Here is an 18,588-nt window from a genome sequence, read left to right on the forward strand (position 1 = left end):
ATATATTGGTTTCTAAAATTCTATTTATGTGAAATGGGCAATAATAATAATTTAAAGTCCTATTTACTTCTGCATTTAAGTACCACCTCATTTATATTAATTTTTTGCCTGCTGTAAATTCTTTGGCTTCAACAAAATTTTCTCTGATTTACACAGGTGCTAGCAAAACTACCATAATTCCTTTAAAACTTCATATATTACAGTTATTTACACAGAGGGACAAAAAGGCACTGACAGAAATTAGAGCTTCACACATGTGCGGCAAGAGATGCCTGGGATCTTAGGGAGTTTATTATCTCAAACAGTTAGGGCAGACAAAAGCAGCACAGTTGTACCAGATGTAGCAAATAAAGATATTCAGGACAGACCAAGAAATATTGAGGTGAAGCAACGCTCCAAAGGTCACACAGCAGGTCAGTGACCAAGATGTGAAGAGCACCATGATTTCCTGACACTCAGCTCAGTGTCTAAGCTTATGCTATCTTTCTGCACAAACACACAAAAAGCCCAAGAACTATAAATCAGATGCTCTGTGTAAGACCACTGCACTGCTGAAACAAATGTGTCTGAAACCCAACTTAAGAGGTCAGCTTTGGCATTACTTAGACTCTTAAAAATATCCCATAAAACTGGTCAACTATGTTTCCTTAAAATTTGTTGGGGTTTTTAATGATCCTGTCTTCCTAGAGATCTTCCTACTTCTCTGTAGTTCTTTTGACATGTGCCTTGGGGAATCTCCTCAACTCCCAAATTCCTAAGTTACTGTGGACACTTCACAAAACCCTGTGCATGAATGAGTGCTTTATGTTCTTCCTGCTTCAGCTCACTTTCTTTACAATTTGATTGACATACACTAAACAATTACTTCTACATGAACTCGTAAATAAATCATTACTGGAGACCTTTTTCCTCCTTTCCAAGTTTTTCTAGTTTTCCTGGTTTTTGCCAAAAGCCTTTCTAGTCACTTCAAACCCAGAGTCTTTAGTATGTAGTCATATGTCCACTCCTGAAGTCTTTCAGTCATTCCTTTTTCCACTCAGCATTGTTCCTATGTTTTAGAACTGGCCATTGTCTTTAAAATAAACATCTTTCTATGTGCAGCAGAGAATGGAGTAAGAGCTTTAAAACAAGTCTCTCCAAACCATTTAAAGAAATCCCAGGTGGATCTAGACCCTTCCAGGAAGTACAATACAGTCTCCAATTAGCATCCAGCTGATCCTGTTTCAATCTCATTCCCTGTTAAACTTATGTGATTGGTTTCTTACTGAGGCACAAACAGAATATTTTTACTAATTGGTGAAAACAGTCTCCAAGTTTGTTGGATTTTGCACACATTATCTACCATTACAGAGTTATGGTCTCCGAAAATCAAAATCACCTGTGTGTGTCAGACACGCATCTAAACTTTGCATGACATGCACAGCTACAAAACACTAACATACCTTACAACTCTGTCACATAGTTGAATCATCTAAATCAACATGCCTAAATTCTTAATACAGAATTAGATAAAAAGTAGGATTTACAAACATTCAATATATTTTAAGCTACATCTGTTATGGTCTTTATCTATAATAGTCAAAAACCAAAGTGAAGTGCTAACCTCCTAAGTCTAAAAAACAAAGAAAAAAATAGAGTATGGACATGCTTTTCACTATCTTCCTTTTTATTTTTCCTTTTAATTTATCAAGATTTTATCCATTAAGCCATCTACTGTATATACTGTTCCTGGTACACTGTATGTATCACTAACTATGTGCCTTCTGTAAACTGTAAGAATTCACCCATTCACTTAATTCATTAAAATTCACAAGGCCTATTATTCTGTTTACAGTCTAATAGATATTCACTGTCACTATTCAGGCCTCTGATTCAATTTGCTTAAATCCCAGATGCAGAATAATCCTGATGGAGATTAGCTTAATTTATCACCAATTTCTTCTCAGAACTAAGAAAGATTGGTATTTCATAATAAAAGCTTGTTTCTACTTTTTTTCCTGAAGTAGCACGCACAATGAAGAAGAAGCAATAAATGCCTAATTATAATGGTGAGATTTTCTCAGTTACACAAATTTTGCTTTTCATATAGGACACCATCTTTTAAAGTGTGTATTCTACAGGTATGAATATTGATTCTCATCATAGTGGAACATATTCCTGAAATCAAATATTGTGCTGATTCTGACTGAACACAGATTGGCAGACTCCATATAATACAAAATAATAATTCTGGGTATACTTTTCTAGGTAAAGTGTTGACAGTTTGGAGTGTAATAAAATGAAATATACTTATCTTTTGGCTCTCAAGTGTTCTCAGTGGGGGAAATTTTTTAGCAACTTGAACACATATTAAAGATGTCCACTTCCAAATCAAAACTGACAGTGCTGATTTATGTGATAATATCTGCTGTTGTTTGCAAAATATCCCAGTGAGTGACTCACTGAAGAAATCTTTGTTTGATCAAAAAACACTTCCAAATTGGCACAGTTCAGATACTATTGCATAAAAATTTCGAAATAAACCAGTTTTCATCTGTACAGCATACTATAGTTCTATTTTTACAAAAAGTTAGTCTGTTTTTCCTATTATCAAATTTTACAGTTGCTCATTATGTGTTTCTATTTTCAGATAAAGAAACAAATTATTATTCTGCATTTGATCTGGGTACCCATCTGAAAAACTACGTTCTGCACATCCTGGGCCAGAAGACATTGGAGCACTAGTACTGTCAGGAAGATTGAATCCACAGGGTTTGAGAATACATGCAGCAACAGCAAAGTTCTATGAAGAATCTCTCTTGCTGTCTCACTGTAAGTGGAGAATTCTGAGTCACCTGCAAGGATTTCCTCCTAGCTAAAGAACTGACATTTTGACTGAAAATACAGACAGTAGCAATGTACTTGTGTTGCTCCCATGCTGTAAACCTGATAAAAAACAAATGGTTATTTCCCAAATATTCATGACTCCCAAATAATTATGTACAATTATATATGTATAATTATATATTTTTTGAGTTTTGTTTACAAAAAAAGTTCAAGTAGGACATAATCTGTATACAGCCATCCTGAAAAGAACATATTGTCTAGCTTGCAACTCTATGCTCTATCTTGAACCAACAGAACAGTTCAAGAGAAAAAGACCAGGTTATTAATTAGCAGGAATTTGACCAATAGGATTTTTTTAAAAATGTGGCTAGTCATTAATTACCAATTGTTTGCAATAGGAAAAAGTTTTATGTAATATTTTCAGTTAGGACTGCCATGACTGCAACCATGTAAACCTGTCCCTGTTCTGACCCTCTGTGGTGTTGTGGGTTTTTAGAAGGTCAATTGAATTCTCATGAACTAGCTCACAATCGACCCAGATAATATCTCTGATGACATTTCACAAACGGGGCAGGGAGGAAGTTTTGTAAGGGCAGAAGTGGAGTGAGGCTCACTCAGGGGTGTAAGTTTTTAACGGGAGCATTAACTTACCTAAACCTGTATTTTGAACTGCAGCCCACAACCGTGGTGAGGAAACATGCCACGGCAAAACTTATGTCAGTATTCAAGATAAACTGCAGAAAGGTGATAGAGATAGATATATTAGGATATAAGGCAAACTGACTGAATGGCAAGTAACTGGCAGAACACCACTCAGTCAAGCAGAGGTGAAGTAAGTCCTCTGACACATGTGGCTGGTGAACATATACATGTCAAACAAAAGAGTGAGTGGGACATGCTTCTAGATTAAGCTCAGCTCTGAGTAGCCAAAATAAGGGCAGATGTTTTAAGAGGGTGAGTGTTAGATCCCAGCTTAGATCCATTAAGCTTGCCAAGTGAACTGCCTTGGGTCTTGATTTTGGCAGTCAATTTTATCAGATAGTTGTACTGGAGACCTATCAAGAACAATGCCAGAACACACCAGATGTGCACTGTGCTGCAGAGGGTATCCTCTGTGGAAGGCACACAAATCCCAAATGACAGAGGTAGTGTGGAAGTAAAAAGAGCACTCAACTGATTTCGAAGCATTCAGCTGCCATCACCTATTTATTTACACCACAGCTGAATATAGATGCCTCATCAAAACAATCCTTCTCAAGGTCAGAAAAGTTCTGTTATTCTCATGCTCAGACAGACATCATTGCCACAGAGTAAATATGACTTTTGCTGATGTACAAGTTGAATGGGACAGACGACGCTACTGAGCCTTGGCATACAAAAGCCTCTAACAGAAACATATGGTCAGTCAAAGTCTGGAGGAGGATAAAAAACTAGTACAGGCTGGAAAACAGAATTCATGCAGGAATTTGGACAGTTTTGTAATAAACTAGTATGTTGTACTACATTTTTGATAGAAATCCAGTCAAGCAGCCTAATAGCAATTTTTAAACTTTATCCAAAGGCTGTTTTCTGCATGAGTTCTCACAAGTACTACAAACACGGAAAAAAGAATATTTTGCTCTGGTTGCTGTGCTTCACATAACTGGCAGGATCCACCTGAGGATCTGACAGTCCATGTTACAAAAAATCCTGAGCAATGGTAGACCAAAAAACTGAATGCATAACTCCAAGAGGATGTATGGTGCTGAAGAAAGTGGCGTGGGATAAAGATATGAGCTCTAGAAAATGCATCTTAGGTACTCTCAGAGCCACCTGATCCCTCTTCCAGTTAGTTTGCATTTTTCTGTAATAAAAGCACTTTATTTGGCCTAGTTGATGTATTTACAGCCTTACTTTCATCATTATTTCTTATTCTTGATAAATACCATGGAAAAATTTGTCAGGATATTAATTTAGTGAAAATGTTTAATAATCAAGCTTAGTTCTGGTTATTATGGAACTCTAAAAAACACCTATGTTTTATGATTTATTTTTTAGATCAACTTAATGAGCTATTTTTACTTCATTTAACATGCTATTGATATCACACAGGCTATTTTTTCATCTGAATATCTCAGCAGTAGGTCAGATATCTTAAAAAGGTATATTAAAACAAATAGTAACCTTTATCAACTGACTCCAGAAAAAAACCTAGATTTATTCAATAGTTTGCTTTCCATACAGGCACTCTAAGAAGTATAACTATATTCCCATGCTTTAATACTTTAATAATTGCATTTCGTATCAATATTTTTTTCAGAAATGAGGCCTTTTCTGAACATTGACTTAATATTTTCATTCTTTTAGTCATGAGGCAGTGTTGTAATATATACGCACTAATTTTTAATTCTTATTCAAAATGAAGATCAGCAAGATAAATGTTTCTTAACCAGCAATATAAAGTGGTAAGCTATAAAAATTTTAAATCCAAAATCCTACTTGTTTTGAGAAAATGTTAAAAATCTTGTCTTGGCTACTAACAGATTAAGGATGTTGCACCAACTTCATAAGACGTCAGCCTACTTAATTTGAGACACAAAACAGAAATATTCATTGATCTCTATCTTTACACAGTTACAGAGTTGTTTTATCTAATAATAGATTGCATCTGCCCTGTAATAGCTATCTTAGTAGTACAATTTAAAATCCTGCCTGTTTACTACTGTTCTTGTTCTTGCTACCCAAAGATTTCCTCTTGACTTCTTCAACATCTTACCCATCTTTTATACTGTGCTGTTGCTTATATTTTCAGGTTATTATCTATAATCTATTTTCCACTTTCTTTATGTTGCCTTTTATTTCTAAATATTTTGCTCTCTTTCCTACCAAAATGAAATAGATGTATAATAGATCTATAGATGTATAAGGAGCTACTATCTAATTATGCAACAGTGTTTGGTTTTTTTGGTTACTTAATTAACTGTTACAATCCACAATTTCTATTCATATTTCCTACTAGCCTATATCATCCTCATAACAGCTTTGGACAAGTGAGCTGCTCTGAATTAACCTATTTCCCACTGAAATTCATTCAGCACACAATACCCAATTCATACGCCACACTCCAACAAAAATAAATCAAATAATCACTTACAATGTATTGGATACAACAACCTTTGTTTACAAGTATTCCTTTCAGCATTTTTGGAAACTATTATTAGATTCTACAACCTAATGATTTTAACTCATTGTGTAAGTGTCCCAAATCAGGGTGACCAGAGCAATGCAACATTTTACTGCATTCCATTAAAAATAGATGCTCAATTAGTAAGTATTCATATCCTTTAATGTGATCCACTGGTATATTGGATTTCCACCAGAAACCTCATCCCTAGATTTGTAACTCATGACCTTGATGCAAATATATCCAAGATCCTGTGGTTCTGTGTTACCAATAACTTTAAAAGCAAGGAGCACTGCCTGCTATAAACAGTCACACTCTTCTCTGAAGTTCCTCTATTTTCCCATTTATGGCTCTACCCAGTAGCAAATTAATGAGCAACTCTGAAATAATTTAATTGTTGTGTGTTAAAAAAGAACTATATAATGTCACAAGAGAGGTGGAATGGGTAGAAAAAGAAACTGCATTTAAAGTAAGAATGAATAGAAAATTACACTTGCACTCTAAAAAAAAGTAAACCTTATGAAGTGATCCGAATAGCAGATGAAGGTTAAAGGGTCATATAATTCTGTTAACCTTTTAAAGTGATATACATAGGGTAAACTTGGATCTCTATGTAGAAAAAACTATTTGAATTACTGGAACTGGAGTGAGAATCAAGATCAGGGGACAAAAACCTGACAGCTATCTGGAAGAGAAGAGACAAGGCATACCAGACTTCAAAAGCAGAGCTGTAGTCTTCAAGAGGATGGAGTACTGCTACTTATTACAGAAAGTATTATCACAATACCTTGTTATAACATCAGATACACAAGAGATATTTTAACAGGATTTACCTGATATACTGCACAATTCCACTGAGCTGGCAAGGATTTTACTTTTATACAGTGGTATATTGTTAATAAAATCAGATTCTAGCACCCAACTAAACAAAATACTTTACTTATAAACACTGTCTTTGTTTGCAAAAAGTGTTCTGCAGGAAGAGCAGTCAGCACAACTGTTACTTGAAATATGTGTGCATTTTCTTTCTATACAGGCAAGAAAGTAGGTAGGTATTTATTATTAATTATTATTATTACTACTATTTTATTATTATTTCATATTAACATTCTTTTTTTCACATCTACTTCAACCATGCAAGTGCTAATGAATATTCATGGTAATTAACAAGGAAGCTGTCATCTCATTCAACAATGAATGAAGCTATAATAACAGTTGCTAATAGGTGATTCTGCTCATTACATTTACTTTTGAAAACAGAAGATTTTTTACTTTCTCATTTTCTAAGTTTTGAAAAACTTATCATGATGGAAGTATGTAAAATACTGATAGTATGCTTTGTTTGTCTCCTTATTTCTGTAGCTGCCAGTTTCATTTTATTCAGTGAAGACATTCCAAAACTCAAAGCAGTCTGAATGGAGACTGAATTGCTTCTCTCTGTCATCAATGAAATAGGAGTACTTAATTAAAAATAGTAGATCATATATTAGATTAATTCAGGCTTTTCCATATTTAGCCAAAAACAAGCATGCAGCTTATTGGAAAGAACAACCATATCTTCCTCTTAGGGTAAGCATTAAAAGAAAACATATTTTGTCTAATGAAAATTTACAGTCTGTTCTAGAATAGGCTGCATATTTTTGAACAAACAGAGTGATCAGTTTTATACCTCTTTTTCAACAGTTACATTAAATGGAAAACTTAGTATTTTGATTAATAAACAAATATTTGATATTTTATTGATATAAAAAATTAATATTAAGAAACTATTAATAATTTTAATAATAAATTTCAAAAATAAAATCTCTCATTTTTTAAATAAAAAGCACTTTTTCATAAAACCAATCATTATTTTCACCTTTGATAAGTTAGCTTATGAATTAGTTGATTTTAGGATACTAAAGTGTATTCAACATCGTTCGGTCTTTTTTAGTAAGGAAATTGATATGAACTTAGCAACTGAACTGAACATGGTATGATTTCAGGCAAAGGCCTAAACACTGCCATGCAGAGTGACTTTTCATCTGATGAAGGTACAAACAGGATGTAATGCACAAGTATTTAAGTTACTAAATTTCAACCCAGAGTTGAAAGTTACTCTTGAAGGGATAACTATATACATGCTTTCTTTTTCCAGTCCATTAAAATACCATTATCTTTACTTTGAATTTTTCAGTCTTGTTCAAACATATCTGAAAACAGCTACAGAAACCCAAGAGCAGAAGAGAAGTGGTTGTTTCACAGACTAATAAGCAACAGCCTTCTTTGGAAGTTGGTATACAGTAGTTATATGCTACATTAATAAAATTACAAAATATTCTGAGTTGGAAGAGACCTGCAAAGACCATCAAAGTCAAACTCCTGGCCCTGCTCAGCACCAACCCCAAGCACCATGTGCCTGTGAGCACTGTCCAAACCTTTCCTGAACTCTATCAGGCTGGTGCTGTGAGGGAATAAAAGGAAACAATATCCTACATGCTGCTCTTAAAACTTTCAATTTTGCAACATAGAGGCTTTCTTATATAGTACTTCTAAAACAAGAAGCACATGCATATGGAACATGAGGTAATTCACAGTGATCAATAGATATGAATTATTATATTAAATGCACTAGGAATTTATTTGCTGCAAAGTAATCTGATATACAACCAAGTACTTTCTTTTGGGACCAAGAATATGGCAGCCAGATATATAAAAGGTTGACCAGTAAAAGTTATGGATGTCTTTGAAAGACATCAGAACACTGCAGCAACTACAAACATTGATCTGGAACAGGAAATGTATCAAAGACTTGCTTAATCTCTTACATTTTGCTTTCAATCAAAAAAACCTTCAGGTGAACACTCAAAACCCCCAACATTCAAACCTTCACAAACACCCCAAACTCTTCTACTTTGCCACTGGTGAGCTGCAGCTCCTTCTGAAGAGTTTGCAAAGTCTGTGTACTCTAGCCAAGCCATGTAGTTGTTGAGATGCAGCAGTTTCAAGTTCAGTCATAGCACATTCAGCCTCAATCAACCTGCTCTCTAGTTTAGTAAGCTTGAAATCCTGAAACACAGCCACAGACACACAGCAGTGCTATGATAAAAGCTGATTGGGAGGTATGGTAGATTACAAACAAATAAATGAACAACCACCCTCCCACACACATCACAAAATATTTCACTTCCAATATATAGCATGTAATTTCATGGCAAAAAGAAATTTAATCTTCAGTCATTATGCCAATGTTTCAGCATCTGAATTTCAGAAGTGTGACTGACTTGCATCAGAGAAACAGATCACAATTATTCTGCTATTTTATCCCCTTCTACTGAAAGTTTAAGATGATGAGCTTGCAACTTTTCATTTTAAATTAAGGTAAGAAGAAGTTCCACAGTGGAGCCATCAAAACTCTAATTGTACCTTTTTCTCCAAATCATCTTTAGCTTTGTGATACATCTGCTCAGATTAAGACTTCTCTTTCATAGCTACATTAAATCATTGTTTCACTGAGTGAATAGAAGCTTTTTTGTCCTCAGCCAGTGCCTTCACCTGAAATAATGAAAGGGAAAGAGCATTGACTATAAAGATAAAAAACTTCAAAATTACAACAAAATCAGAACTAAGCATATGTAACAGTATATAACTACACTACTGAAGTATCTTTTGCTGAAACTGCAGACTTCAATAAATGTGTACTGTTGATCCAGTAGAAATCGGTTTGCACACAATCTCAATGCATAAAGTTTTGACTGGCATTAAATATAAAGAAAAGCTCTTAATTGGCAGAGCTGTTTGTTCATATATATTTTAGAATTACAGTACTTGCAAAAGGGAGTGAACTACAACTTCCACTAACTTCTTTTGTTAAGGATAAAAACAAATGCAAACTCAGCTGAGAAAATAACTATCTATGTGTAAACCTTCTAGATAATGATTATCCAATATAAACACTGATTGGGGTAAAATGAAAAATATAAATGCTCCTAAAATCTTTCAGTTTTCCTATAGTGCTAATCACAAAATTTTCCTGACAATATTGAGTAACAGGGAATTTCTTTGATCTTTTGCTGGAGATAATGTAAAATTTATCAAGCTGATTTTCCACATGGAATAAGCAAAATAATGCAAGAAATACGGTTCTCTGGAAATGAAGTGCTTAAAATACTTATAGGAGAGCACTAAAGCACACCATTCCACGCTAAATCTTTTATCCAAAACCATGTATTTTTCTCATGTCATAACTTAAGGCCCTTGCTTACTCATGTTTTCACTTTCTGGCTGTGGATTTCTTATTAACACCTTATCTTTAGCACGGAGAGTTATAGAGTAGCCCTCTTTGGAGCTGAAAATGCTGTATGACTGCAAGCAGGAATAGCGCTTGTGACTTTCAGCAAGCACTTGCATTCTAGGCAAACAAAAGCAAACTGGCAGATTGTTTATTTCTATTCTGGGGTCACAAGCTGCATTACCTGACAGACAACCAAACTTCATGATCTTTTTCTGGCACTGAAGGCCACAGTGCAGTGCATCAGTTAGATGACAGAAATATGCTAAACCATACACAAGTTCTCTTGCCTTCAGTGAAATCATCCTAAAATTTTGCAGGAGAAGTGAATTTTGCTATAGAAGTGAAGCACTACACAGAATTACTTTAAGCTAAGAACTGTGAATCATTCATAACACTGCAGTAGAAAATAGATTAACATATTAAAGCATTTAACTACTATAGCCAGGAGAGATGCATGGATCTCATTAGCATATGTCATGTAAAATCACCCTTGTTTCAGGTCTACTATATTTTATGAACTTACAGTGCATAAAACTAAATCCCACTACTTACAGCATATCCTTGCAACTGTGCGTTCTGAATACTTTAATATTTAATTATAACAAAGATAAATTAAATTATGCTGAATCCATTCAAGCTATCACCATATACTGATTTAAATACAAATTATAGTGGAGGGAATGGCATTCTTCAATTAACTGTATGTTCTTTGCTTTAAACAATATATTGATTTAATATGTATAGTGTGTTGAAATAACTTCTGTAAATCCACCAGCTTCTGTTTTTCTGAAAACTAGGAATAGTAAGAAAGAAGTACCTTTCTTTCAAGATTTTCCAATGTTTCATTTGAGGTCTTCTTATTTTCTTGATTTGCTTTTAGGCGAGATTTTAAGTCTTCTATCAAATGTCTTTTCATAATAAGGTCCCTCTCCAACTGAGAAATTCTGCAAGGGAAGAAGATGGACTGCACACCACTGCTAGAAAATTTGGTTTAATATGCAACTAAAAGGTGTAAAGGCAGTAGACAATTTATCATACCTGCAGCCTTACAAAATGAAAGCTGATTAAGCTCTTGCAATTTACCTGGGTATCAAGTATTAAACTCAGTTTCAGTCTCTTATAAGAGAACTTTTTCTAAATATGCAATATACTTGTGATTTGATCTTTGCTTGTCTGAACTGAAATCACAATGACTCTTAAACTATTATCAAAAAAAGGGAAAAGAAACACATTGAGCCCACAAAATTCAATTAATTAAATTCCTTTGATATCTCAAACAACCATTCAAATACCATTTTTACAAAATTATTTTCAAAGAAAGTGAAACGAGGAAGGTTTCTTTCCTCCAACTGAGCAATACATGGAAATAGTTGAAAAAGCTGTCCCTGTGTGTCAGATGAGATAAAATGCAAAACCTAGAAATAAAATCAGCTTTTGTCAGAAATTCTTGCAAAAACCCCAAAATTTTCATGCACTGAAAAGTAATATTTGTTCAATGAGAAAATTATGCCTTAAACAATGCTTCCACTATTATAACACAAATTAATATTATAAATATAAATATAAGCAATACCTAAATATGTCCATATATCTGTATTTTTTTTCCAATGAAAGCAAAATGAATGGTAGTGTGTTCAGGAATATAACACTATTAACACAGTGTCAATATCATATTTAAGAAAACCCCAGGAATACAGTGCACCTAAAAATTTCTTTGATCTATTTCACCTTTATACTCTTACTGCTATTTTGGTTATTGTATCTTACAGCTTATGACAAAACAGTATCTATTTTATAAAGAAATCATGCCATCCAATAACTATTTTAAATTTAATTTATTATGTTGGAAAAAATCACTTTGAAATAGAAAAAAAAGATCTACAATTTAACCATTTTTAGGGCTATTTTTCAAATTAACTATTTTCAGACAAGCAAACTGCTTTCTTTCTTCAATTAAAATATCAGAAGGGTTACAGGAGTCTTGGGCAGACAAGAAATTCAGATACACTAATAGCTTTTTTATAGTTTGTATTGTAATAAAATTGAAGAACAGTACTATATTAATTACAGCAGGTTGAATAAAAATATCAGTTGCATACTTGACAATTTTTGAATTTCAAAATGAATAGCAGACCTGAATCAATTCAAACAGAAACAAATACAACTGTTCTTTTGAACTTTTTTATGAATATAAGACTAGCTATTTAATCTTATTTAAGCATCTGAACCTTGACATGTCTCTTAGCCCCTAGGCAAAGAATTACTGAATTTGAAAGACTGTGTTTAACAGTGCTGAGGAATTCATTTCGGCTTACATCAAGGATAAAATATCCTACTCTGGATCTGAGTTCCGACTTTAGGAATTCTTACTGCCATACAGATACTGTAGCCAGCTGATCACTCATCAGCTTAAAAAAAAAAAAGAAAGAAAGAAAAAAAAAAAAAAGAAAAAAGAAAAACCCCGCAATTTGAGCATAAACAGCTCCAGTTTCAAAAAAACCCTGCGACACAATGCAAGACTGCAATAAAAAGAAGACATCGCTCTCTCAGGAGCCGTAGCGATTATACAGCTGCCACTGGGTGGCACCAGACACAATGGATAGGAGAGGGACCAGCCTTGGCTCTCAGCTCCTCAATCCATCCTTCCTTCTCCTGGACTTGGTTTTCTCAGTGGCTTAATGGTGGTCGATTGCTTAGTGACCTCAGTATTCGAATTCTTTAATGAAAAATATTAAAATATAAATATAAAGTAGGCTGTACAGTCAACAGTAAATTTTGAAAAAAAATTATCTGAGTAAATTTCCATGTATTTTATGAAGGTTCTTAGAAATTAACTAGTACAAAAGGAGCATTCTTACTTTCTAGAAACACTTAAGCAGAAGCACATTCCTTGGAAAACATGATTAAAATCAGTACTTTTCCATTGTTCTAACAATATGTGGTTAATAGGTGTTCCCCAGGACACTTACAAGCACCAATCAGGACATTTCCTCTTGCAGAGCATAGTCAGAATAAAAAATACCAGAAGTAAAACTGGATCTTCATTTGAACTACACTTTTCAGTGGTATTGTTCTGCACAAGGAGTCTACATCTGTACAGTGAGAATGTAAAATAATTCCTTTCATCTTGAGTACTAGGAAATATAAGACAATTTACAACAGAGGTTGTTTTTATGTCTCCTGAAATTCAAAGCACAAGACAAAGACATTTCTATTTGTCTGTACTAACAAATTCTACATTTCAGTAACAACCAGGTACGATCCTAATTTTTAGGCACATGTCATTCCAGTGAAGGGTAATTAGACAATTGTTGGCCATTCCTCATTTCTATAAAAGAAAAAAAAGTGCCTCTATTCCTCCAGGCAATTACACATATTGTCTACCCAAGACCTAAATTCAGAACAACTGAATCAGTCTACAGGAAAAAAAAAACCAAAACAAACCAAAACTAAGTAGCCATTTTAGCAATCTGAGCATATGCACTGAATGCCACAGCTGAAATGGCAGCTCAAACACTCCACATAGAGATATTTCAGAACTCCAAAAGGTGTTGCATAAGCATATGCACAAAATATGTATGTGTCTATATGTATACAGATTTAGCCACTGTACTACAGCTTTTTACTGTGTATGTATAAACAATAAACAAACAGATCTGACATGCTGTAAACAATACTTCAGGAGAATTTCTCTGCTCAGTGCAGACTTATAATGCCTATTAACATTAATGGGAGTATTGTACATAACTCTGTGCACCTCAAGGGGAGTATATATTCTTGTGTGCATAGTTAGATGTAAAATATTGTTCTTAATAACTTGTCTAGTCTATTTACTATTATTACAATGTGTGGTTTAACCAGAAAATTATTAAAATTATCTATGCCAGCAGAACATTCCTGAGTTTCCTGAGACCTGTTTGTGGGGCTTGAGCTCCATTAGTGTAAAGCACAGCACCCAGTTACATGGTTCACACACCAGGCATGAACTTGAGTACCTAGGTGGGCCTCTGTACATATTCAGAGGCAAAGACATGCTGATGGTGCTTTGCTTCTGAACTCACCACTCGCACTTAACACGTTTCTTCCTATTGGCAAAGATACAAGGAGTCATTACAAAAAATGCAAACAAGCACTGTAAAGACAGCACTAAGGAAAAGAATTCAACTAGCAAGGCCAGGCACTTGGACATTTTGAGCTACAAGGAAATCTTTTGCTGCTTAGACATTCAGATATTCAGGAGAATAACAATGTGTCTCATTTTTTAAGTCAGCTAGAGAGCTTGGAACAATAATTGAAAACCTTTTGCCAATTTCTTCTGCAAAAAAATGACTTTCAGGACTTAAACTAGCCTTAAATAAAGTTAAGAATTTTAGAAACTTGATTTAAGTAGTTTTTGAGGCTCCTATACTCAAAACTCTCATCCAATTCAGAAACCAGTGAATTTACTCTCCTACTTAGCATTTGGGGTCACAGACTATCTCCATCCTAAATATAGTTTTGCATACATGATTTATTTTTTCATTAAAAATTTAATATATCTTTAAGAAGAAATTAGAAGTCATGCTAGTATTTTTGATATCAGATTTATATATGCCTGCTAAATATTTCCTCTGCTGCAGAAACAAAAAAAACTTTGATTTTTCAGCAACTTATTTTGCTGTTCACATCTGGCAGACAGAGTAGGCTTCTAGCATGGGCTTTACTCTTAAGATTTAAAAAAAAAAAAAAAAAATCCCCATTTTAAAAATTTTCCTACTTGCATAGATCCATTGACTGCTAGATTTCTGGATAATGAAGATACTCATCTAAAAGGTACAACGCTAATTAACAGAAATTACACTCACTAGCAACAAAAGCAGATTAGTCAATCCCAAACCTAAAAACAATACTCAAGAAGACAGAGTGTATTGTTTTAAGAACCCTTTCTCATAATTAAAGCAGATCAATTTATGTGCCTTTTCATGGTTACTCCCTGCTGGCCTCATCTCTTTATCAATGTGACCTACCTTTACTAATCCCCAAATTCAGATGTTATGCATCCACTGTGCAGCAGCCACGATCTGTAATACCATGATTACCATCAACAGCTAAGAGGTCTGAGCATTACCCACATCTCGTGTGCTAACACAGCTAATCCAGCATTTAGAGTCAGCTATGTTGACCATGTAACACAGCCTTTTTTTCTAGCTGATCCTTTGGCAGACTTATTGCTACTGTGGAGTGTCTTCTAGCAGCATGAAGCTGTACCATTTTGACCTTTTCTCTTTCCTCTACTATTTAACAGAAAACAATGGGAAAAACAACTTGAAGACATACTGTTGCAAATATATTTCCTCCAGTAAGAAGAGAAGAATTAATGTTTGAGCCAGGCCACCTGCTGAGAAAGCTTTCAGAACAACACAGTCCAGGCTCTACATCATTCACATGCAACAAAATCACCCGAGACTGAAAAATGAAATCATCAACTAGTCAGTATTTTCCTACCAGCTAATCTACAAAAATACAAATTAAAAAAAAAACAACAGTCTCTCTGAAGACAAAGACAATACTGATACACATACAACACTGCTGCCCCACTAGCTGAAATTCTTTGCTACCCTTTAACAGGCACCTATTGCTTTTTTCCTTCTTAAAGGAAGAAAGGAATCAACTGAATTCTCATCAAATTAATTCCACAGCACCTTCCAACAAGATGTACTTCATCATTGTGCAAAAACCCAGCAAGGCGCCTTGTCTGGCCCATTTGATCTGCAGAAATTGGTTTAGAGCTTTTAGTTCTGTCTATGTCTACATTTCTACTTACCATCAAAGGCAATCTAACACCTAAGCTGCTGATAATTGGCTATGATACACAAACGATAAGGGTATGGGAGTACATGTATGTCTGCTTGACCCAGTTATGAACTACTGCTCATATGAATTATCCTCAGCACTAGATAATCTGTTCTGTCACCTCTAGTTTGCACTGCAGCTGTTTCACCTCTAAATCAATGTTCTTTGAAGGAGCTGGTATGGCTTCACTCTTGCCAGCAGTTTGAGACAGATGTTCTCTCAACTTTAATTTTCCTTCTAAATCCTCCTTCTCCTGTTACCACTTGGCCAGGTTGGAGGTCAACACCTGTTTTACAAAGAGGATAAACAATCACAATTTCACCCTAAAAATATCTCTGCTTGATCATATCAGATGCTTCTCCAGTTCAGCATTCAAGAGGAATGAAACAGTAGAGATTACCTATAATTACATTGCATAGCTGTTGGTTGAATTCTCCAGTACAGGCAAAAAAAAAAAAAAAAAGAAATCTACTACCACTAAAAAAACACAACTATTTTCAAGGCAAAATAATTCAAATTTGACTGACTATGTTGCTGTTTTAACCATGAGAAACAAAAATTATCATAAAAAACTGTAACAGTGATTACTGTTGAAACATGTTTTACCTCCAGAGCCTCCCTGGAATTCAGCAATTATTTCTACACAGAACATGAAGAAATACCATGATGTCTCAGACACCAGCATGAATTCAGGGTAGATAAATGTAAAATGTGTTATAATGGTGACCACTGTAAGCTCACTTGAATTGTTGTGTTGACAATGCTGTAAAGCATACACCCTTCTCTTGGCTTTTGTTTGATATTTGTAGGGCTTGTAGAGGTTAAAGCAAAGTGGACCAGCTGCACTAAACATCTCTTGGTTGGCTGGTCTTTACCTATGTGCTATTTCATCCCTTTCAATATATGCACCATAGCCAGAGAACTGCACATTCCATAACCTTGACTCCAGGGCTGAAGTACTTAAGTGGTAAAAGACAAGCTGGAGCAGGACAGGATAACAGATGTTAGTTGTTTATTCCACTGGGTAGGTCTTACCACCCTATACTGCAGCCAAAATGCTTCTCACTTAGCAACGTAAGTGCTAAGTCCAATTAGCAGACGAGCCTTGTTAGGGATTTAGTTCAAATAAGTATCATGCAAACTCTCAGTCTTGCTGCACTTGACTGACAACCAACAAGACTTATTCAATCTTTGTACCAATATATCTCACATTACTCCTTACAGAAGTAATGTTTTAAATAATAGCTTTAATTTAAATAATAGTGAATGTTGCTCTGTAAAAAGGGGAACAGAAATAATCTCCATGCTAGTGATTAACTTTCACAAAACTGTAGTCAGCCAAAAGCCAACAATGGCCTAACAGCTCTCTGCTCCTTAAAAGGGTTATTAAAATGCTATTTTATTATTCCAAATAAAACTATAATATAGTAGCTTCATGTAAGAAACAGTTGTACAAAATGGTATTGAAATACCACAAAATTTAAAAAACCCTTACATTGTGAAGAATCCTGCTCAGAAACATGAGGAGATACATGACAGCTTGAAATATCCAAATGTGCACCTGATTATATACAGGTGCCAAAAGAAATACACAACCAAAAATCAAAAGCAAACATACAATCCTCCCCCTCTCCAAATTCAACAAAAAACCCCAACCCCAAAAACCAAACAAAAAACCCCACAAAAAAAAGGTGAAAGTCAAGTAGAGTATCATATTTACAAGGAATTTATTAACTTACAAATTAGATTTTATACAGCTTGATGTCATTAAAAAAATCATATATCTGTGTTTATAAAACCATACACTCCCATGAGAATAATCTGAAGATCACATATATGTAGATAAAAGAGAGTCACATTTATTATCAATGAGAAAAGAATGTTTGTATATTTTGCATTAGCCTAAAAAAATATCACAGGTATTAGGAAAATTCATTTGGCATCTAAAGTGAAAATTCTAACAGTATTTATTTCACATTCACCAAGTGCACTTATTGAAGTCGGTGGGCATTTTACATATGTATCTGAGGTAAGTACTGTTCTTAGTAAAGGAGCTAATCTTTCCATTCCCTTCTGTGTCTGCTGTTGTCATTAAACAAGAAAGAGATCCTGTATTTTCTAACTGACTATTCCTTGATCTGATATATTCTTCTCATAGTTACTACATTTGCAGAGTAAAAGACAAAACGAGGAACATTCAATAAGAAAAAACAGTAGTAGTATAGAAGGACATAGTATAGAAAAATATGAGGATTATGTAAATTTGTCCAACGCAACCAATATTTCTACATGCAGAATTTCATGATTCAGTGTCTCTATAATAAATTATTCATAAAAAGAAAAGAAGAAAAAATCATAGCTAGATCAATATCACTGTTCAAAATTAGAAATGCCCCCATATCTGCCCAAGATAGCTTGTGACTCTCAGAAGTTTCTCAGGCTACTGTTGCTGACAATATGCATCAGTTCTAAAACATCATGAATTGCACTGCCT

General features: G+C 34.4%; 1 protein-coding gene across 1 annotated transcript in view; it reads right to left on the reverse strand.

Annotated features, from left to right (window-relative positions):
* The window catches only part of CNTLN (centlein), a 186,975-nt gene that overhangs the window by 24,125 nt on the left and 144,262 nt on the right, over positions 1–18,588 (reverse strand). The window contains 11 exon segments of the mRNA XM_079330391.1: positions 8,856–8,935; positions 8,938–9,037; positions 9,395–9,439; positions 9,443–9,469; positions 9,473–9,523; positions 11,080–11,206; positions 12,633–12,670; positions 12,831–12,926; positions 12,928–12,978; positions 16,216–16,350; positions 16,354–16,380. Of these exon segments, the coding sequence (XP_079186517.1) occupies positions 8,856–8,935; positions 8,938–9,037; positions 9,395–9,439; positions 9,443–9,469; positions 9,473–9,523; positions 11,080–11,206; positions 12,633–12,670; positions 12,831–12,926; positions 12,928–12,978; positions 16,216–16,350; positions 16,354–16,380 (777 nt within the window).

This window comes from Erithacus rubecula (genome assembly GCF_903797595.1).
Source record: "Erithacus rubecula genome assembly, chromosome: Z".
Taxonomy (NCBI): domain Eukaryota; kingdom Metazoa; phylum Chordata; class Aves; order Passeriformes; family Muscicapidae; genus Erithacus; species Erithacus rubecula.